Source organism: Sinohyriopsis cumingii, chromosome 17 (assembly GCF_028554795.1).
Source record: "Sinohyriopsis cumingii isolate HCF-2022 chromosome 17, ASM2855479v2, whole genome shotgun sequence".
Classification (NCBI taxonomy): domain Eukaryota; kingdom Metazoa; phylum Mollusca; class Bivalvia; order Unionida; family Unionidae; genus Sinohyriopsis; species Sinohyriopsis cumingii.
In genome coordinates this window covers 65,206,684-65,229,955 of record NC_142977.1, presented here as the reverse complement: position 1 = coordinate 65,229,955, position 23,272 = coordinate 65,206,684, and the positions used below count along the sequence as shown (strand labels likewise).

The 23,272-nt window shown below is 34.9% G+C and overlaps 1 protein-coding gene across 1 annotated transcript in view; it reads right to left on the bottom strand.

Moving 5' to 3' along the window:
- Positions 1-736: 736 nt before the first annotated feature.
- Positions 737-23,272, bottom strand: part of LOC149779125 (kinesin-associated protein 3-like) — a 66,874-nt gene continuing 44,338 nt past the window's right edge. Inside the window, exons 12-17 of the mRNA XM_089939677.1 lie at positions 20,550-20,675; positions 20,075-20,173; positions 17,510-17,595; positions 12,965-13,154; positions 7,166-7,247; positions 737-5,259 (exon numbers count right to left, since the gene is read on the bottom strand). Coding sequence (XP_089795803.1) covers positions 5,046-5,259; positions 7,166-7,247; positions 12,965-13,154; positions 17,510-17,595; positions 20,075-20,173; positions 20,550-20,675 — 797 coding nt within the window. The 3' untranslated portion in view covers positions 737-5,045. The remainder of the gene's footprint in view (positions 5,260-7,165; positions 7,248-12,964; positions 13,155-17,509; positions 17,596-20,074; positions 20,174-20,549; positions 20,676-23,272) is intronic.

Below are 23,272 nucleotides of genomic sequence, written 5' to 3'. Positions count from 1 at the left end.
TGAACCCACGTGGGCAGAGGTGAGATGGCAGTGATTGGTAAAAGTGAGTACTTTAGACCAAATGGCCACCTGGTATCCCTCACAGTTAAAAATCATATGATTAAATTATGGCATTATTCATGTCATTTTTTATCTTAATGTATCACTTATGAGGCACGGGGCACAAAATGACATTGTTCCACTCCAGTCTCATATTAAATAATAAAAATGAAAAATGCTAATACACTTTTGATAAATGTAAGAACAGTCCTATTAAGGAATATGATGAAGTCAACAAAGAATATAATTTCATAAGAAATCATTACAACATAATGCAGTCACACAGGCTTCCAGTTGTAGACCTCAGTTATGTTTGATACAATGAAAAAGGTCACATACATGTACCACCATGTACATTTCTTTGTGAAGCTGTGCGAATTTGATGTAATATTAAATACTTATTTAGCAACTTAGGTCCATTAGCTACAAGGCATTTTTTCCCATCGCTGTCTATATAATGACCCTTACTTGAGGATATAAATGCACAACAACCTAAAATAAATTCACTGATTTGAGAACGCGTGGGCCCTTGGCTATGTGAAAATGTAAACTTCTCAAAAATTTCGAAACTGTAATATTTCACAGGCAACCATCCTCATGTAATATGTCAAGAAGATATTTAACATTTCTAGATTTATTTAATCAGCAAACTGCTGAAGCTAGGGGAATGTAGTGGTGGTGGGCTTAGATAAATAAAAGATTTGTTTTCTTGAGAAAAAAAATTTATTGCAGAAAAGAAAATAAAGTAGAAAAGATGTACCAAAAATGAAATAAATGATCTCCAATAAATTCATGATATTAGCAAATCTTATTAATAACTTAATACACAGCTGAACTACATTAATGGACGGAGTTATAAGCACATACAAAATCATGTGCATAAGGACTAAGATAAATATACTGATTCACTGCTGGAATGGAGTCTGTATAAGACTGTCTTTCTTACTGTGTTCTTCATACAAAATTTCCAAACTATGTGTCTGTCTCATGATGTTTGCACAGCACTGAGTCTTGTATGATGTTGTCTTTGCATGAAATTTCTAAGACCTGTCTGGACATTAGAGGGACAGACAACATATGATGTGAGACACAATTTTATGCAGACATCATGAGATGTACACATATCTTAGAAACTTAACACTGCATATTGTAGGCATATAAAAATTGTAAACATTGACAATACTGCAAAGATTCCAACTCAGGATCAAGCTTATCTAGCTTATCTGTACAAAACAGGTGCGCTCGTCAAAAGTAACGAACCCATACAATCATTTTGCAATTTCATATCAGCATAAACAGTATGACAGTCAAAAACAATGAAAAATAATAAATGGTGAATCCATTCATCCGATTCCAGAACCTTGAATTTCATAAATATTTTTTGGCCAAAACAAAAATCAATAAAAATTAGTCCTGATGAATTATCTGCATCATTAACTTCTCATCATCTCTGCCATTTTTCATCCAACGAAAGTCTAAATGACTGGTTTCTAAAGTACACACTATTATTTACATAACAAAACTACATTCTATCTACCAGTCTAGCATTTTGGTGCTAAAGTACTTTAATTGCTGTTTGAAATTTTATTACTTGATGTTTCGATTTTCCAGATGTTCCTCAATAAAATTTAGGATGTGAAGATTTCACTAAAAGTATGTAGTAATTCCATAAAATTCAGAATAGATGGAATCTTAGAATACCGAGACAACATAATGATTGCTTTCGATACAGAGTCAGAGATTAACATCTGTAACAATTTTACGCAGAATATTTAAACATATTTCTAAATGGTGTATTAGCATAATGATAACAATTATGTATTTGAAATTTTGGAATATTAATGTGTTCATGGAACAAGAATATCCCACTAAAGTGCCTGAGAACTGACTTATATGCAAAACTTAGCAAGATGGATAAACAGACATACATGCAAGAATGAAATAAAATAATCCAACAAAGACATGGTGGGCATAAGAAGACATACCTACAAAGTTAAAACTAAACGCCCTAACAACGACACGGTGGGGATAAGACATACAAATAAGGATAAAAATAAATGCCCCAACATAGACATGGCAGGCATCAGACATACATACAAAGGTAAAACTATATGTCCTAACACAGGACATGGTGGGCATAAGACATACATGGGTAAAAACTAAATGCCCTAACACAGACATGATGGACACAAGAGGCTCTAGTTTAACTATGGCTAATATTTTCTTTACTGTGTCAACAGACCTGTCACTAATGAAATTAAAAATTAGGGACCTTAAAAGCATTTAATGCAAGAATACTAGATCGTTATTCTCAACACAATTCAAGTTTGGTTACTATGGAATGTATACACCATCCCAAAAGAAAATGGATTTAACTATATTTACATCAACGATGATGTCATGGACACCATATTTGAGACTCATTTATATGAAACAGTAGACACAATAAAATTGGTCATCATCAGGAAATTGTACCAAACCATATTATGAGATTAAATTGTGGCGATAATGCCCCAAAAATATGTTTCATTGTAGTCAAATCTATTGTAATATTACTGACAAATATCTTCTCTAATGTTTTACATTTTATTGGTCACCTTCAGGTACATAACATAATCCAATTTTTTCTAAGTCGCCCAATGTTATGGGAATCTTGTCATAGAAATATATTTTGCAGAATCAATGAAACAAAAAAGATTCAGACAAAGTTGGACAAAACAAGCCCAATTACCACAGACTTCACATGTTTTATAAAACTACCCAAGTACCAAATCATTTCTTGGCAGTAGTGTAACAAAAACCCATTACAAAGGTGATTACAAACTAGTTCAAAGCAGGCACACTACATGACTGATGGTCAAACTCCTTGGATCACTGATAAACTATAATTTATGGACTTAGGTAGGCAGGTAAGTACGAGTCAAAGCAGAACAATCAAACTATAATACATGCATGCAACTGACATCCATTCATCAGGTATTTGCAGAGATGGATCAGCATGTGTGAACTATAGTGTTTAAAGACCTGATGAATGAATGGATGTCAATTGTTTGCATATACTTTGGTATTAGGACTGCATCAGCATTTTATTACTCACACCATATCAACACGAGTTTTGTTAGTTATATATAAAGTATTAAATCTTGTGTAGTGGTATTAAGGCAGCTGTTCTAAGCGGTCAATAAATATGTGATGCAAATATTATTGAGATTCTCTTTCTCATCAAACACACTGAGTTCAAACAGTTCAGATACCATCAATGTATCTATAAACATAAGAGACAGAAGAGATAGGAAAAAGTATCTCCTATAACCATCAATAAATCCTATACAAAAAAACAAACCAGGATCTTTCAGTCAATAATAATTTTTGACATTAGAAAAAATAAGACAATGTTAATGTTAACAAGTTTCTCACTACAAAGAATATGCTTACTCCTCCCACCTAATCAAGCACAAAAAAAATCGGCTTACTCCTCCCACCAAATCAAGCACAATCTGCTTACTTTCCCACCAAATCAAGCATAAAATATCTGCTTACTTTTCCCATTGAATCCAGCACTAAAAATCTGCTTATTTTTCCCACAAAATCAAGCATAAAAAGTCTGCTTACTCTTCCCAAAAAATCAAGTACTAAACATCTACTTACGTTTCCCACAAAATCAAGCACTAAAATTTGCTTTCTTTTCCCACCAAATAAAGCACAAAAATTTGCTCACTCTTCTCACCAAATAAAGCACAAAAAATCTGGTTATTCTTCTCAACAAATAAATCATATAGAATCGGCTTCCTCTTCCCACCAAATCAAGCGACATGGCACCTAAAAGCTAAATTATTAAGTTATCGAATAAGGTAATTCACTTATATTCATACCTTTCAATCTTAGTGGTTTTTGATACTGAAAAACAGAAGTAGTTTTCCATGTTGTGTGTGGACTCATGGATTTGTGACTCACCTGGAGTCACTGTATTCTCTGAAGGTGCAACACCTTTTGCAAGGTCTTGAGATTTGTGGTTCACAGCAATAATGAAATTTACCAAAAAAAATTTGCTTCATGAACAAAAATGAATTCACTGTTGATAACCAGTCTTGCTAAATGTGTGAATACAACTACTTTATATACTGGCTTGTAAGTCGAGTCCAACAGCAAAATGCACAGACCCAGATCTGTTTTCACATAATGTACTGGTGGACTGGCTCTATGCAGTTTGTAAGGAGTTGTTGTTGTTGTTGTTGTTGTTGTAGGGTTTAACGCCATTTTTCAGCACACAATAGGCTATACATGTCGGCCAGTATTAATGGTGGAGGAAGAACCTGGGAAAACCCCGGAAAGAACCACCGACCCACGAGAAGCTACTGGCAAGCTTTCTCACATACCCACATTAGCTGAAGTTTGTAAGGAGTAAACAGAAGAACAAACAACATAGACCCTGATCTGCTGTCACATTATATGACTGCAGATCAGAGTCTTATGTTGTTTCTAGCTAAAAGTGCAATTATAAGTGAGTCTATACAGTATTGGAAACTTAATAATCACCATTTGCAACAGAATGCAAATTGAATTTGAATATATCAGCATGTCAACTGTTAACACTTCCATTTACCTGCAGGCATGAAAGATTTTTCACAACTCTTACAGCATGCTATATACATTATGCTGTATTATATCACATAACTGACACGATGATAAATTTCAAAGAATATTTAGCGACACAAATTCCCCCAAATTTTAACACCATAAAGTACTATACTATTCGAACTGTGACTGAGCTGCAAATGTTCAAATTTACTTAATTTACTACTATGGACAATGATGAATAATACTCAAATTATGATTTATAGCAAATTAAAATAAACAATTAGTGCAAACTTATGCTGAACTTTGTTACCACTAACAACTATTCATTAAGAGAACAACATAAAAAAGGAGATTTTTTAACATGAAATATAAATTACTTAAGAAATACATGAAATTATCACAAATCAGCTTAAATCCTGCACTCATCATTATCGCATTCCTTGGTAATCATAATCATCTTCACTTCCATTCATGTATGGGTCACCATAGCCACCTCCATATGGCCCAACTGGCCTTCCGTATGGATCAAGAGCTTGACCATACTTCTCAATAGGCTGACCATACTCATCCACCGGGTGTCCTTCCATCACAAAGCCCATGTGAGAGTCGGGTCGTGCATAGGGCTCATAATCACTGCCATAGCTGGAAAGAACAAGTGACAGAACTATACAAACATGGAAATATATTCACTCGGCACCTCTTCAGTCCCAAATTCAGTCCCAAGTTCAGGCATATGCAATGGCATGTGGTAAATCATTTAGGTTGGAAGTTTGGGGGAGGTTCAGGTTACAAAACTACTGACTTCCTTCCCTTCATAAATTGTTAATTACAAATGATATTAATGATATTTATATCCACCATGAAAGCTTGCTAGCCATGAGGATTGGTGTCAACTGCAGCATAAGTGTGCGTTAAGTTCTTAAAATTTACATTACATGCTCTCTACAGATGATCTGTTTACTTCTCATTGTCTTTTAAGTAGCAAAAACTAGAGCACCTCCCAAACACTACCAAACTAAATGATCACTATTGTGGCAGACATATTTTCTTGTTGGAGCATCACCATTTTCATTTGAGACCAAAATAGACTTTGGGATGAATGTGTGCATAACGTTTCTTGGCAATCCTCCAAGTAGATAAGAAGGAGTAATAATATAAACTTGCTGGATGGATGAACGACAGATGGACAGACAACTGGCCATATCTTAGTCTCTTCTGGTCTACAGGCAGTAGAGATAAGAAACATAATTTCTAGCAAATAAATGTACATTAAAGCACAGCAATTTTGATCCTTGATTATAACACGCATGAAGTTAATGCCAGCTTGCAAATGACATTTTTTCTAGCAATATTTATCTTCTATACCTATTCAGTTATCAATGACAAATTAAGCACTTTCATCCCCAAGGTGTTTTATATTGCTAATTTGTACACATCATAATTGAAATTTATGCATCTTCTAAAATTAAGCTTTTACATGGTAAGCATAATATTTTCTAGGGGAAAAAGTTGCTGTTACCGCAAACCTGTGATTCTCATAGGTTACTTGGCCTACTTTTCTTTCGAGAGAGAAGACAGGTAAGTTGGAATAAAAACTGACTGATTTACATATCATACAAAATGAGAATTATTTCTAATGGGAATGAATTTCATTAACATACACAGATCCTGCACACAATAAAATTCACTGGATATTTGAATGATTTAACTCTGTTTACCAACTTTAAACAAGATTGGATGAAAAGTACTGTCTCAAGAATGGTAACAAGCTGAGGCAACTAGATCATATTAATATGTGTCAATCTTGCTCATTATTGTGTCCGAGATCCTAAAGAAGATATAATCAAATTTTCCAAGTCCGATCAAAATCAGATCAGAAATAGAGAATTGTAAAAAGCTGAGTCAACAAGTTCCAAGAACACCTGATTGATATCAATAGATCTAACCAATATTCAAACTTGTCCAACTGACTGATATCAATAGATCTATCCCATATTCAAACTTGTCCACCTGATTGATATCAATAGATCTAACCCATATTCAAACTTGTCCAAGATTCTGTAATATAAACCTGTATTCCAAGTTTGATCAAAATGGATTAAAAAAACACAATTATAAGAAGCAAATACTGACAGGTGGGCAAAGGATACTGGACCATGACATTGGTTTCATGGCCAACTGAGCTAAAAGAAAACTGTTTGATACCTCTAAGATGGACAGAGTACACTTTTAATATCACCATAATTCTTTCGTCCTCAATGAATGCTAAATTTCAGTAAAATAGGTTTATGCAAAGTGCATCTAATTTATCAGTTTTGAAGGTTTATGCAAAGTGCATCTAATTTATCAGCATTGACCTTGACCTTGATTTTCTTGCTCAAAAATTGTTTTCAGAGTACAGGTCTGAGTGAAACTAGACTGTAACAATCACCAAAACCATTCAAATTCATTCCATGACATGTCAAGGATATTTACAAAGTAGATGAAGATATCGACACAGTTTGAGGCACTGCTTTTAAAGTTTCTCAGTATACATGAATATACCCACCCATAGTATGGATTGCTGCTGTATTCATCGATGTATTCTGGAGTCAAATGGCCATCAGTGATCATTGCTGGATCATACCCATCTGTGAAAATAGGTTAATATCTGAGTAAATAAAAATCATTGTTTCTTCCGTATATTTGTAATTTTAAAATTCTACCTATCTCTCTAACTTACAAGTGTATCCATTTTCCCCCCTGTCTATCTGTTCATCTTTCTGAATGTATGCCTGCATCTATTTCTCTGATTGCAATAGTAATGCAAGGAAAGCTAACATTATCTATATCACACATTTAATATCCTTCAAAAGAAAACTTGAACATTACTAATGAATCAATTTTTGAAATGTCTGAATCAACACACATGCAAAATGTAAAAGATGACATCATGTGTAAAGTTCATCAGCACTGCTTTCAATCTTTCATAAGTTTCCAACATTATCGAAATCATACACATTTCACTAGGTGCCCTGCAAGGTGCTCTGCTGGATCTGGGTGCCCTGCCAGATCTGGGTACCCTGCCAGACCAAGCTACCCTGACTGACCTTGGCACTGTTATGTTAATGGAAATTCACTAATAATGGTGTGCTTCATTTTTTGTTGTTTTGAAAGTACTGTAAATGCAAATTATCTGCATGATAATTTCTACCATGTTCTTTGAATATGTAAATCCCTAATTGATAAAAATCAATTATCAAAATTAGAAATTTTCCAGACAAATTCATTGTTTTCCTGTAGTCTGGATAGTCTATTTTACATAGTACACTGTTGTTTTCTTTAGATTCAGATCTGCCATCACATCATGTGACTGCAGAACTGGGTTTGTGCAGTCTGCAGTTGTATCCGACTTATAAGTGAGTATATACAACATCTGTATTCATGCTTTATAGCAACAACAAAATTCATACAAATTACTGTTATACCAATTAAAAGTGTTCTCTTATGTCCTCAACTCTTGACCCTGTGCACTTTCTTAAGCATGCATTTTGATCAGAAATAAATTAAAAAAATACACCTACAACTTCTTATTAGTGATAGTCTATCAATGTCTCTGTTGGTGCTAGCAAAATCATAAGTTGCAAAAGATGGTAAAACTTCAGCATCAAGATTATGCCGATTAATTAAAATGAACTGATAGTATCCTAAGCTACATGATGATGTGATACATGAGGCTGATTTAAAATTTATTGTATGAAACATTTAAATGCAAAATTTGACAAAAAGTTTTAAGTGCAATGTGTATGTCTTAGAGATCGATAAAACTTAAAATGAAAACTAAAAGTAAACCGAGTAAGACACTAGTAATGCTATGTATATATACTACAAAACATCATGGAAGAAAAATTACCTACTGTAGTTATTCTAACAGACATCCGGGCGGGGGGGGGGGGGGGGGGGGGGGGGCGGGGCAGTGCAGTGCAATTACCCAATGGGTGGAATGTGCTGATTTTTGTGTGTCTATGTTGAATTTTTTGAATACTGTATAATCACTGTTTGACTGAAAATGTTCATCAATTAAGTTGTTTTGATGCTTCTAACAGTTGTTGGATTAATCATGTAGTTTTAATTACCTGGACAAAATACAATGGATGCCAATGGATTATAAGCCTCAATAAAGTAGGAATTTCATTTTTTTTGTGCCAAAAAAAAAGCAGAGGAGGGGTCATTTATTTAAAAGGGGGGGGGGATTCTATTAGAATAACTATAGTATTTTGTCTGTAATTATTCCTAAGTCTTAATATGTACATTTTCAATGAATATAAAATGTAATTATTATTTTGTACTTCAATGTTTGATAATGAATCTTTTTCTCTCATTAAAACTTTGCAAATTTGTCTGCAAAAATGAGTGAAAAAGTATAATTACTAATTCTCATATAAAATTATAAATAAAACTGAAACAAGAATTATTAATAAGTGTGTGGAGCATTACAGACAAAAATGGTGCCAGACCAACTTCTGAGAGAGCTATATAGAAGGTACACAGAATAAAATATTTACAACTATAAACAAAAAAACCCCAATAACAAACAATTCAATATTTCACATTAAAGCAATATCGTAACAATAAAAAGTCCATTTGGATCTGAGATCTCTGACCTGGCCGATATCTGCAAACAGCCAAATGAGAGCAAAGCCAGGCAAGAAATATGCATCAGGAAATTTCTTCTTCTGTAATTTATTGCACAAGTGATGCTTAATTTATGCCACAGATGCATTCTTACAAATGAAAATTGGCATAAATTTAAAGTAATGAGTGAGCAATACGATGTGCATACATCAATGTAAGTGACCTGTGTGTATGGCACCAGTGATGTCGTAAAAATTAACACAGTGGCACAAACTTAATGATATTATTATTATAAATGTCATTTAAATGATCATAAATCAAATTGACATTAATCAAGAATCGCCTGTGTATGTTGTAAAAATATCTAGTTTCTCAACTTTTAGTATCATCATCCATATTTGATGACACCCATATTTAAAGGCCTCAATGCTAGGAAGCTTTCTGTCAAAGTTGGTCCAATTCTGTTATGGTGTTTGTAATGCTTTCTGTCAAAGTTGGTCCAATTCTGTTATGGTGTTTAGGAAGCTTTCTGTCAAAGTTGGTCCAATTCTGTTATGGTGTTTAGGAAGCTTTCTGTCAAAGTTGGTCCAATTCTGTTATGGTGTTTAGGAAGCTTTCTCTCAAAGTTGGTCCCATTCTGTTACGGTGTTTTAAGAGATAATGCTGTTTATATATGCTATGGCAGCAATATCTGACGGCAGAGTGAAAGCAAATATTTGAAAGGTCTTCAAGCAAAGACGCTTTCTGTCAAAATTTGATAAAATTATGTTTTTGCTTTTGTGAAGTCCATGAAAGGCTTTTCTATTTTACTAATCACAACCATATTTGATTGTGAATAGGCATAATTTGTATAAAAATTTAAGTCCTTCAAGAAGAATGCTGTCCTATTTGGTCACTAGATTCTGAGAATAAGTCATTTAATGGATTTATCATTTTTAGTGGCTATTTTTGATGCTGTCAAATTTGGGCAATATTCTGTTGAGTGCTTTTTGAGTAGAAGCCATGTAACAGTTTTTCTATTTTTAGTAACAGTGACCATAAGTAATGTAGACCATCATTATCTGTACAAATTTCTTAAGTCCTTTCTGTCAAAATCTGGTAAGAGTTTGACGAGAAGTTGCTAAAAGGTTTTTCTATTTTAGTCATGGTGGCTGTATTAGAAGGCAGATCAGCACTATTTGTATAAACCTGGAATTCTTGTATTCCAGGATGCTGTAAAATGTATTTTCTTTTATTAAAAGGCAGCTGTACTTGATGGTGAATCAACATCAGCTGTACTAATGTGTGAGGACTTCATCCCAAGATCCTCTCTACTGAATTTGTTTTTTAAAACAAAGTTAACAACAGTAATTGTTGACAGATTATTGACAATAAAACACAACAAACATGGCCAACTGAAATAACATGGCATATGACCCAGAACTATTTCAGTACATGCTAGGCTGCATTAAACATGTTACAAGTAGCATTTGATAGAGTCATGGGTGAAGAATCAGTCTAATGTAGACTAGTGCGTTACTGTTGCCTACTAAAAGCGGAACAGAAAGTTGTCAATGGACATAGACCATGATTTTGCTACCCCTTCAGCTTAATGTCAAAACACAAATTAGTATTTAACCCATGGTTCAAAAGGGCTAAAATGCTACAAAGTCTGCTCTAATAGCATTCATTGTTAAAAATAGGCATTTCATAATTTAGTAAAGACTCCACCAATGTTTTTGTCAAATGGGTAAAAGTCAAGCTTATAAACACATCCATGAAAGCACATAGCTTCCATGAAAAGACTTTTGAGAAAGAAACCAAATGACTTCTGAAAGATGAGAATGCATGTACTTCCAAGAAAACAAAGAACAGAAACTATAATTAAATTGTTTGGGTTATGCCCCATCCCCAAACAAACCGCCGATTTATATATCTCCATTCTGACAAGAAAGAAATAAATGATAAGAGAAAGCAAGAGTCTCCTGAATGGACTAATGCTCCCCTGGAATCATCTCTGATATCCTTAAGTCATAACAAGGAATTTAAATTAGTTGGTGTGGTGGACATACTGGATATCAAATTGGACCTATTTGCTATACTGGATATCAAATTGGAACTATTTACCATACTGGATATCAAATTGGAACTATTTACAATACTGGATATCAAATTGGAACTATTTACCACACTGGATATCAAACTGGAACTATTTACCATATTGGATATCAAACTGGAACTATTTACCATACTTGATATCAAACTGGAACTATTTACCATACTGGATATCAAATTGGAACTATTTACCATACTGGATATCAAACTGGAACTATTTACCATACTTGATATCAAACTGGAACTATTTACCATACTGGATATCAAATTGGAACTATTTACCATACTGGATATCAAATTGGAACTATTTACCATACTGGATATCAAATTGGAACTATTTACCATACTGGATATCAAACTGGAACTATTTACAATTATGAGCAACTATATGTCATCAGAAGTCTTTTAATGAAAACCCCATGTAGTTAAGACTGTACATTCAGGAGTAACAGCAATAACATGATTTCAAGACTGCCTATGTGGTGGCCATACTGGATTTTCAAGTAGCACAATTTCAATTAGGATTAACCAGCCATCATAAAAAGTCTTTTAATGAAAACAATATATTGACATAAGCATCTGTTCAGAAGGAATTGTAGCAATATTTCATTAAGGACCATCTAGACCATGGGATGAAGGTGTGTGTAAAGTTTTCCTGATGATCCTCCAATGTGTTGGATTATTATGAAACTTTACAGCAAGCAAGTCATATTTTCCCTATGCAGAAATAAAATAAAACAACATAACAAAATTCATTCCTGTTACCTTTTTGTCCTAGAATGATAAGAAAAAAAAATGAAAGTCAATAACAATATGTTTAAGGATAAATAGGAACAAAATAAAAATGAACACACATTCTTTAAGTAAAGTCATTTTTGAATCTGTGTGTGTGTCTTTGAAGCTAAATTTTCAAAAGACTTCACCACCAATCATACTGTAATTGCACAGGTCAACATAAACCGAACAGACCTGATTATCCACACCAATCATAATTAAAGTAAGTCAATTAGGATTATCTCTATTAATTCTACAATCATTGTAAGTTAATAATATCATTTTAAATAACACAGTCACAAGGTATTATTCAAAATATAATTAAAATAACAAGCATGACATCAAATAGAAAACTGCTCAAAATGAAATGAGTAATGCTCAGACCGACATCTACTTCAGTTAAGAAGTACATCCATTTCAGGAGCAAAATCTTAATATTTTTGGAGAATATAGACAACATTCCCTTGATTTTGTTGCCCACTTTCATACTATCTGGAAAATGGCAGCAAATTCAAAGTGACAAAATGTAAGGTTTCCCAGAAACAAATGGGCTTGATTGGTAGTAAGAGAATGTACAAAAGATGGAGAGAACACAGTACATATAATGAAATATACAATATGTTTGCTGATTCATGGCTAGAATAAAGGACTAGGATTTGACAGTTCTGGATTTAAGCCCAGCCCTTGGCTACTGCTTTCTGCTCTTGAGTAAGGAGTTTAACCCAAATTGGATCAGTCTACCCAGCTGTAAATGAGTGCTGGCAATCAAACTTGGAGGGTTTTCTCATTGAGGAAGGGTTTGTATGTATATGTTGAGGGGGAGAGGTAGGTAGGTATGTGGTTACTTTGCTGGAGTCTAACTCACCACCATAGAAAAGGTCAGGTCTATCCAAAATGTCTGTGTCTTGAAGGTAAGGATCATATGCATCTTCTGGGTACATGTAGGGATCATTCATATCTTCCAACTGCCGTGACTCTACCATTTCAAGCCACTGTGAGTTATGCCAACGGAACTTTTCTAACTGGATCTTTTTGGCCCAGTCCTCATCAAACTCCTGCAATCTCAAAATATGATAAATTATTTACAATTTAGATCTCATTGTGAATGTTTTGTTTTTCCTTCATATCTAAATATTCTTTCTGAAGGCATTTCTAAGACAATTCAGAACAATAACAGCAACAGTACTGATCTCAACACATATACAAGTTACATGGAACAGTCTTAAGAAAATTGGTAGTTAATTGATTATAGACTTTGTACTTTAGTGGCGGTGAATTCTTACTTATATACCGTTCTGACTCAAAGTCAACTTTTGAATAAAATACAGGTTCAACCATGTTTGATAACAGTGAATCATCAAGCCATGTAGACAGATATATATATGAAGCTGACAGAGTGCTCTCCCAATAGCAAAAGCATAGGTTCCATGATTCATTATTTTGCCTTCAGCTGTGTTGGGATCCAACCTTCCTTTATATGGTTTCAAAAAATACAAAAGCACAAACTGTTGATGACATCCTCTTGGCAGCAGCAAAACAAGTAATACCTATATCCAGCTTATGCTTTCCAGACAAGACAAAAGGTCAAACTCTCACTCAATCGAATTTGCTTTTTGGAACCCTACTATGAAATTATTCTTTGATGAGGCACAGCTGATGCTGAAACAGCTGTGATAATCAAATATCCTACTAGAGACACAAGGCTTGAGATGTTATATCTTGCATTGCTGGCATGACAGCAGGATAAGCTGTTTTTATGGGTCACAGATACATTCTCTGCACCTCAGATGTCACCTGAATGCTTGAACTGGGTCACACAGTCTCACCTATCTTGATGGATTAATCAAGGAGAGAGGACAAATGAGAACTAGAGGTAGTTCAGATCCACAGACTCAACATTTAGTTTGCTCACCATGAACACTAAATATAGGACTATCTCGAAACATATCTTGAAAGACAGTGGCAATGGTTTGAACTAATTGAGCCACATCTGGACCAAGAAGAGGTTCCATTTGGATTTGGACAGCTGGTCAGACAATCCTTACTGTGACCAATATCCTATGTCCTATAATGGCTGAATGTGTGAGAAATTGTATAGTGATAATATTTGATAGTGATGTGGAAAAATTTCTTCTACACAGAAAAAAAAAACATTTGCTAGAAGAGGGTGACATCACTATAACAAGATAATATTTGATAGTGATGTGGAAAAATTTCTTCTACACAGAAAAAAAAACATTGCTAGAAGAGGGTGACATCACTATAACAAGACAAGCTGACAAATAAATGCCACGTTCCATCATATGCCTTCAAAGTGGAGGGCTTTAGAGCTGTCAAAATCCTCTCTAAATAGAAATAGCTGAACTCTTTCCTGTACAAGCTGTAAGCCCAATTGATTGAGAGGGCTTTAATGGCAAGGCCTCTGGGTCCAGAAATGGAGAGATGTAAGTGGATAATTGGCAGTTCCTTTATGACACAACGAAGTCTATTGTCGGGCAAACTTTGTGAAAGACAGAAGTGTAGAGAGACCATTCCACATGTAGCAGCTGCTCTCCCTGACAATAAATTGGCTAAACTGTAAAACCTGCCTGGGATATGATGAACCTGCAGTGAGATACAGCAAAAGCATAACAACACACACACCATAAAACAGACTAATGATTTGGTCCTTCCTTAACTGAGGAGAAAATTCACCATCAGAGTTTGTCAGGTATAGCTGAGATTAAGTTTTCATGGAGCAGGTCTCTCCAAGCATGGGAATGACCTGAATCTCCACTAGGTTCATGATCAGGGCCTTCTCCTCTGGCATCCACTTTCTGCAGACTGTCATTAATTTGGTAGTATACTGACTCCCAAACTTGACAAACTGTCCAGGGTAATTTATACCACTAATCACTCCCTGTGATAGGAAAGGTTGAATTTTAGTCATGATCATTATCCTATGATCTGAGCAGCACAGTGCCAACAGTGACAGCTGCAAATGGTGATTAAAGAAGCAACTGAAATGGTCCACTGCTGTACGGAAAAGGCAAAGGAGTGCATTTGATGGGAATTCAAACGAGGCTGAGATAGGTTTGAAAAAGGATGGACAAAATGCTGTGACAATATCTAACTTGTCCATGTTGATTAAGAACTCTAAACTGTAAATGAGTCTGAGGAAGGTGGATCATGTTGTGAACCAAACCTGAACTTACATTATGTTTCTGTAGAACAGTAAAACCACTGATGCAGTGGATGAGGACATCCTAAAGAAGACATGGACCACAGGATGAGACTCAAACCAAAAGGAAGAATGTGAAACCAGTACACAGTCTCATGGTAACTGAAGTGAAGATCCATATGAGATGCAAACTGTATGTGACTGAAAATGTGAGACTGTGAATTTGTCCCATTTCACTGAAGCCACACTGATAGTGCTATATCTATGTTGAACCATGGGGCTGCAGTGAACTGATTACACTATGGCTTTCAGCACCTGGAAGAGCCTGAAATAAAAGGCAGGGAAATGTGTCTTTCACTCGATCTCCATTGTCCACCTGGTGTCTGATAAAAAAATATATAAATTTTACCAAAATATTATTTAAATAAATTTACATCACAGTGCATCTACAACAAAACTAAAGATCACCAATCTAATCATGGACAGCATTAAAATGTTAATAATTAGGGCTGTCAAAAATCATGAAAAACCAACCCGGGTACCCGTTGCGAAATTTAACGGGTACCCGGGTACCCGTTAGCACATGAATGACATGTACAACCGTAGACCAACTAATTGTTATCCCCATTTCTTTAATATTTTATATGGCGATAGAGGCTAACCGTGTAATGCACTACTCGGTCTGATGCATCCGCACCGATGTAGCTGCGAATGATCTGACCGCACGCTATTAATTAATAAATTTATTTAGAATGACCTTTGTACACAGATGGTAGGTATAATCCAACTTTTAATGATCACTGTGATCAGCCGCGTTAAATCCTTTAGAACACTCACCTTTTTTTAAAGTATAAGTCCTTGTTAGAACAGACCACGTTTATTCATCGGCTTTTGACCACAGATTTGAATTACCCACGCATGCGTGTAAAGCAGCTTTACCACATCTCAAGAGTAATGCGTTAAAACCGTCTTTGTGTGTGTGTGTGTGTGTACGAAGATTTCAAGGTGTCTAGGTGATAATTGTTCATAATATAAATTGTGGGATTTCTTCGACATGTGTGTTCGGAAATCAAAGGTATCCATCTGGATTTCATTAAAAGAGCACGCAATGTACCAATCATTTAGCACCCACAATCAATAGTTATCGTCTACAAAGAGGTTTATTACCTGTAGAACAATGCTATGTTTTAACCTTGGTATATAATGCCTCGGGGATAACGGTTTGTCCTGTTGCACAATGCCAATGAATTTTATTAATCCAAACAGACTCTCTGATGTATTGTTTATTTATATTAAGCAGGGATCTGGTTTCTAATTAAAGCCATAGCTGTCACACCTGTTTGAAGTGGTTGGCGAGTGTGGCAATTTTTTTTTACGGGTACCCGCATTTACGTTTCAATACCCGAGTTTTTCAATACGGTCGGGTACCCAGGTACCCGAGTACCCGTTGACAGCCCTATTAATAATGAATGGATTTTGAGAGTGTATTGAGCTGTTGTTAGCAGTCTTGAGTGACAGCTTAATCTGGTATATATAAAAAACAGGTATATGGAGAGCCATCAAGCTGTAACAAGGGAAGGAGTGTGTGAATTTTTTAACGTAGCTTGAACAATTTTTCAATCATATCATTACGATGTCTGCAGTGTGGCAGTTTATAGTGATGTCTAGCACTGGGGAATCATGCCATACCAGTCTCATTATCCTGACACCAGGTTGACCAATCCTAACACTAACATCTTAATGCTGAGTGCCTAGCTGTTAGTACCATTGTTATAAGTCTTTGATATGACTTGGCTGGGGTTAAAACCCATGACCTCCCACATCTGAGGTGGATGGTCTAATCGCTAGGCCACCAGAGGGAAGGTCATCTGTACGAGTCATGTAAAAAATTGTCTTAATGTGTAAGTTGTCTTTTTACACACTTGTAATGTTCTGCTACTTTAGATACAGTAGTTCCCCTCTTCAGATATATCACTGATTGGAGGACACTTTACTTACCACAGAATAAAATGATTGTACAATCATAGTTCCCCCTTCCCCATTCTTCACAAGGGGTCACCTGTTTCCTCTGGCAACCTTTACATCAAAGAATCAAATATTGTATCTATGGATCCTACTGCACCTGACCTTTTCAAGCATGGGGTCTTCATATAGTAGTTGTTAAAGATCAAGTTTTAAACAAATATTGAATACAGCATTTTATCTTATAAAGTTAATACCTTATGTCAAAAAAGCAACTTTTGTACTTACCGCTATGATGTCCAGAGTGTTATCACACACTTTCCTTATTTCAGCATTCTTATCATGCATTAAATCTATCAGATACGCTGGAGCCTCTGTAGTACATGGTTAAGGTAAAAGTTTAAAGTATTTCCCACAACAATCTCATCATAAATCTAACAAAATATATGCATTGATGAATTAATGGAAGAACTGAATTTGTGCAGTTTCATGGTTGATGAAGGTTGAACCTCTGACGAAGCAGAATACTGTAAGGAGCACTAAAAGTGTTGTTGTTGATGTTGTTGTTGTAGGGTTTAATTAACATAATTTTTCAGCACAAGATAGGCTATACATGGCGACCAGAATAAATGGTAGAGAAAGAACCTGGGAAAACCCCGGAAAGAACCACTGACCTATGAGAAGTTACTGGCAAGCTTTCTCATGTACTCACATTTGCTGAGCCCAAGACTCGCACTAACAGTGTAACAAATTCACAAACTGATTTATGCTAATCACTTTAGTATGGTGATAATGAGGCATTATGATAAATAACATATAAACCTCTGACAATTTATGTTAAGACTATTTCTTAGTTTCAGACGTATTGTCTGGCAGCATGAGTATTTCAGTTGTTTTGTAGATATATAAAGTAAATGATGGAACGAGACACCAGTATATAATATATTTAAGTAAGAATGATCCTTGCATAACATTTTATCCAATAAATGTGATGGTTGGTTAAGTCAAGCCAAGTGCACTCAAATAATTATTCATGACTGAGTGTGATTTTATATAAATTTCATGTCCATTTAAGCAAGTTCATCATGTAATTTTATTTCATATCAAATTAACCAAATTCATCATACATCATCATACAACTCAATTTCATACAAAATCAACCAAATTCATCAAACTTCATCATACAACTCAATTTCATATCAAATTAACCAAGCTCATCATACAACTCAATTTCATACCAAATCAACCAAGTTCATCATACAACTCAATTTCATATCAATTAACCAAATTCATCATACAACTCAATTTCATATAAATCAAACAATTTCATCATACTTCATCATACAACTCAATTTCATATCAAATCAACCAAATTCATCATACTTCATCATACAACTCGGTTTCATATCAAATTAACCAAGCTCATCATACAACTCAATTTCATACCAAATTAACCAAGTTCATCATACAACTCAATTTCATATCAATTAACCAAATTCATCATACTTCATCATACAACTCAATTTCATACCAAATCAACCAAGTTCATCATACTTCATCATACAACTCAATTTCATACCAAATCAACCAAGTTCATCATACAACTCAAACTCATATCAAATTAACCAAGCTCATCACATAACTCAATTTCATGTCCAATTAACCAAATTCATCATGTTGTTATTGTTGCTGTTGTCATGGGTTTAATACCATTTTTTAGCACATGGTAGTCTCTGGATAGTGGCAGGTGTAACTGGTGTAGAATGAACCTGGGTAAACCCGATTAAGAACCACCAACATACAGGAAGATACTGGTAAGCTTTCTCGCATACCCACATTTGCATAGCCCAAGACTCAAAAACAGGTGAGACAGCAGTGATTGGTAAAGGTGAGTGTTTCACATCACTCAGCCACCTGGAGATCCATGTTCATCATGCAACTCTTTTGATATACAAGGCACTTTACATTGGCCTGTGATGCTGCTACATTCTACAGAACCCAAATGGGAAACATTAACAGTAAGATAAAAATGAAATGCAAACTGAGTGAATGTAAACAATGCAGAATTAATACAAGCAAAATGATGAATCCACTTACAAGAAAACTCAAAGACAAATACAAAATGCATAATGATAAATGATACATGAAAATGGAATGAAATGTGAATGCACTGCATGAATGGGTTTGAAAATCAATTATTTTCAGGTAGTCCTGAATTTTCACAGTCAAAAGTCCTTTCATATGATAATCTAGGATCAGATTCTTTACACTGCCATTTTTCACTCAGGACAAGAAATGACATTGTTTTTGTCAGGAAGGCAGACATAACACTGATGTGATTAACTTATCACCAGACATTGCATTTATATCTGCATAACATATATTTTGAATGAAATGAATTTGCTGACAAATACCCAACAATTATATTATTGTTGTTCTTTTACAAATGTTGCATTTGCAGTTATATTTTTTAACTGCAAATTCAAAACTGTCTTTTACCTTTCATGCATTGGTTATTTAATTAATGCACTTTTAATAAGACAAGATATAAAAGCAATAGTTGTCTCCCTTTAACACTCTAAAAATTTGAAAACTTCACATTGGTAAATACATTTCTATTTCATCCAAACAAAAAAAAAGTTAAAGAAAATAATGAATTGTAGTAAATGTATAGTCCAAATGTAATTCTGATGCTTCAAATGAAATTAATTCTTATCACTTTTCTAAACTCAAATGAAAAAGAGACTCAATAAAATCACCCATTTCAGGGTTTGTATGCCACACTGTAACATGCGATGCTTATGATGCTATCTAATGACATTATTGTAATGTGACAAAATGAATAGAGGATACGTGTTTCCTTTACAATAACTTCCCGAGTGGATTCGTGGAAGATCATTTGGTAAAAGACGTAGACAATCTGACACACCATCTCATCATCTTCTTGCTTGGCTGAAATATTAAAAAGACTCCTAAACCATACTGTTTAAAAACCTAAAATTAGGCAATACCTTGAGCTTTTCTTGCCTTTGCAAATTAAATTTCCAACAAATTTAATACAACAAAGTGTGAACAAAAATTCTAAAAAACATTACTTCATCCACTGCCTGTACAAGACTGTCAACTGTTGCTGCTTAGATATCACTTACCCCAGACTGAACCCCAACAGACACGTACATCAAAGAATACTTCACTATATTGGGTCTTCCTTTCCAAGAATGTTTTATTGATCCTAATTGGTTTATGTTTTCTGGGAACCACTATAATTCCAAGGAAACCAGAACATATGCCACACAAAATTTCTATCAAACATGACAGAAATACTTACCGTTCAATAGCTCTATCAAACACTGGATAATGTTTGACTCTGCCAACATTTTGGCACAAGAGTCATCATTGCACACTGTCCCCACCAGGATAATAACTTCCAGGACAACATCATCTTCTGCTGTTCCTGTATTGGAGAAAAAAATAAACACATGATTTCATTAATTTTGCAGTAGCTGTAACATTTTCCACAACCATATACCCAATGGCAACAATTTTCCACAACCATTTACCCAATGGCAACATTTTTCCACAACCCTATACTCAACGGCAACAATTTTTAAAAACAGTGTACAGTTTTCTCATTTCTGTCTATTGTCATAATACATTTGTTCCTTCTTAATGTCATGCAACTCCTTCTATAAGAAATAAACCAATTTTTACTTAATATTTTGCTCTTCTGTAGAACTCCATTCAACTCTGTCTTAGGAGGAAGGTAGATAACTCTTTTAAATATTATGATTATGTACAAAACAGGAGTAGAAAGTTTTTCTTTTCATAATAATGCAATACTTCATCTAGTTGATACATATACAGATGTTTGAGGAAATCTGGATGAAATCCATATTCAGAGAGCAAAAGGTTATGCATGGATTCATAAAAATTTGTGATATTAATAATAGATGCATTACAAAGGGTTCTGCTCATGATTTGCTCCAAAAGGCCTTTCAAGCTCACTCGATTTGCTCTATAATGCATTAAAAGGGCCACAATGACTACAATTTACTCTAAAAGATCTTAAAAGGGGACCACTCAACAATTTTCTTCAAATTGTCTTAAAACAGTCCTGTTAACTACAGTTGTTCCATAGAGCCTTAATAGGACCTTGCTCACCACAATTTGCTCCTTAGGATCTTACAGGGACTCCACTCAATACAATATATCCCCTAGGACCTTAAAAGGGCCCTGCTCAATACAATTTACCCCCTTAGGACCTTAAAAGGGCCCTGTTCAATACAATCTGCTCTTTAGGACCTTAAAGTGAGAAACCTGTGTTGATAAACCGAAGTTAGGGGATGATAGACATTCTGGGACCATATCGGGACCAAATGATGGTATGGAATGGTTGAAATCCAACTAGAAGGACTAGGATTCATCAATATCAAAGATCACAATGTTCAAGGGTAAAATGGAGATGGGTAAAGCGTGGGTAGTAAAGCCAATTGGTGGAGAGAACCCCTGAAGCAAAAATGATAAAGTTTTCATCTTATTGTAGTCTGTTATCCATTAACAAAGGAAACAAAATTTTCCAGGTCTTTTCCAGATTCCCTTCTGGATGAGATTGATGTTTTCGCAGTTCATGTATGACACTTAATAAAAATAATTAACACTGAAATGGTTATCAAACTCTTGCATTTTTCATTTCAAAATCTGTTTCTTGTTTTTTTTATTCTCTTATAACATCTGAATATGACATGAACACATGCAGAGAGAGGTGAGATGGCAGAGATCAGTAAAGGCAAGTGCTTTAGACCACCTGGCTATCCTGTGCTCAGTAAAAGAGGCTGTTCACGTCTGGAACCTAAACTATATATAAGAAATGTTTCTGTATAGGGTCCAGGTACAACAACATCATGAATGATGTAGTAAGTATGAACTTGGTTAAAACACTGAACAGTGTCCTTGCGAAAGTCCAAGGATTGATGATGAGGCCAAATGGGAGAGCTCGGAACTGGCATTTCACTCCCCAGTAAACGAAAAAAAGATTTTTGTGGGATCTGGCATGAATGTGGAGAGAAAATAAACATCAGACAGATATAAGCTCATAGTATATTCGTCATGGCAGACAGACAGTCCTTGAAATTTCTATTTTGAATTTGGGTCTTTTGATGAAATGATTTCAGTTCCTCGGATCTATCACTGGTTGTAACTTCACACTGGGTTTTGCAACGATGTGATGCTACCATCTCTTTCTCCATTAAAGTCTTGGTCTCCTATAGTTGTTGTTGTTGTTGTAGAGTTTAATGCCATTTTTCAGCACAAGATAGGCTATACATATCGGCCAGTATTAATTATGGAGGAAGAACCCGGGAAAACCTGGAAAGAACCACCGACCCACGAGAAGCTGCTGGCAAGCTTTCTCACATACCCACATTGGCTGAATTCAAGACTCGAACCCATGCAGACAGAGGTAAGATGGCAGTGATCCGTAACGAAGAGCACTTTAGACCACTCTGCCATTTGGGGTCCCCAGTCTCCAATAGAGTTTCTACTGTTATGGAATCACATGGAGTGTCTATCATGAAGAGATAGGACAAAAGCATACATGCCAGATAGGTATAAGCATAATTTTTGCTAATATAAATGACAAAAAGGTGTAATTTATATATTGTATATACCATAAATACAGTAGACTCAATGAAAAATGTTCATTTAGTTTTGCTAACCTCAATCTGCAGCAGGTCAAAATTATTGGCAAAAATGGGCAAAATCCATGTGGATTAGAACCAGAATACAAACACAAAACATAATGGTAAATTATTTATATTCAACACTCAACCACTCTACATTTTTAATTATTGTTGAATGAATGTCAAGTCCACCAAATCTTTTGTGCTCAGAGTGCTGTATTACATCTCTCTCCTATTCTTCTTTCCATAATTAGTAAAGTGGTGTTGATTTGTCCTTCTTTCTGATTAGACATGTTTTGAAGTTTAAAAATGTCCATCTGATCTAACAATTCTCATTCAAAAGACACACCATAAAGGTATAACGGTACCAACT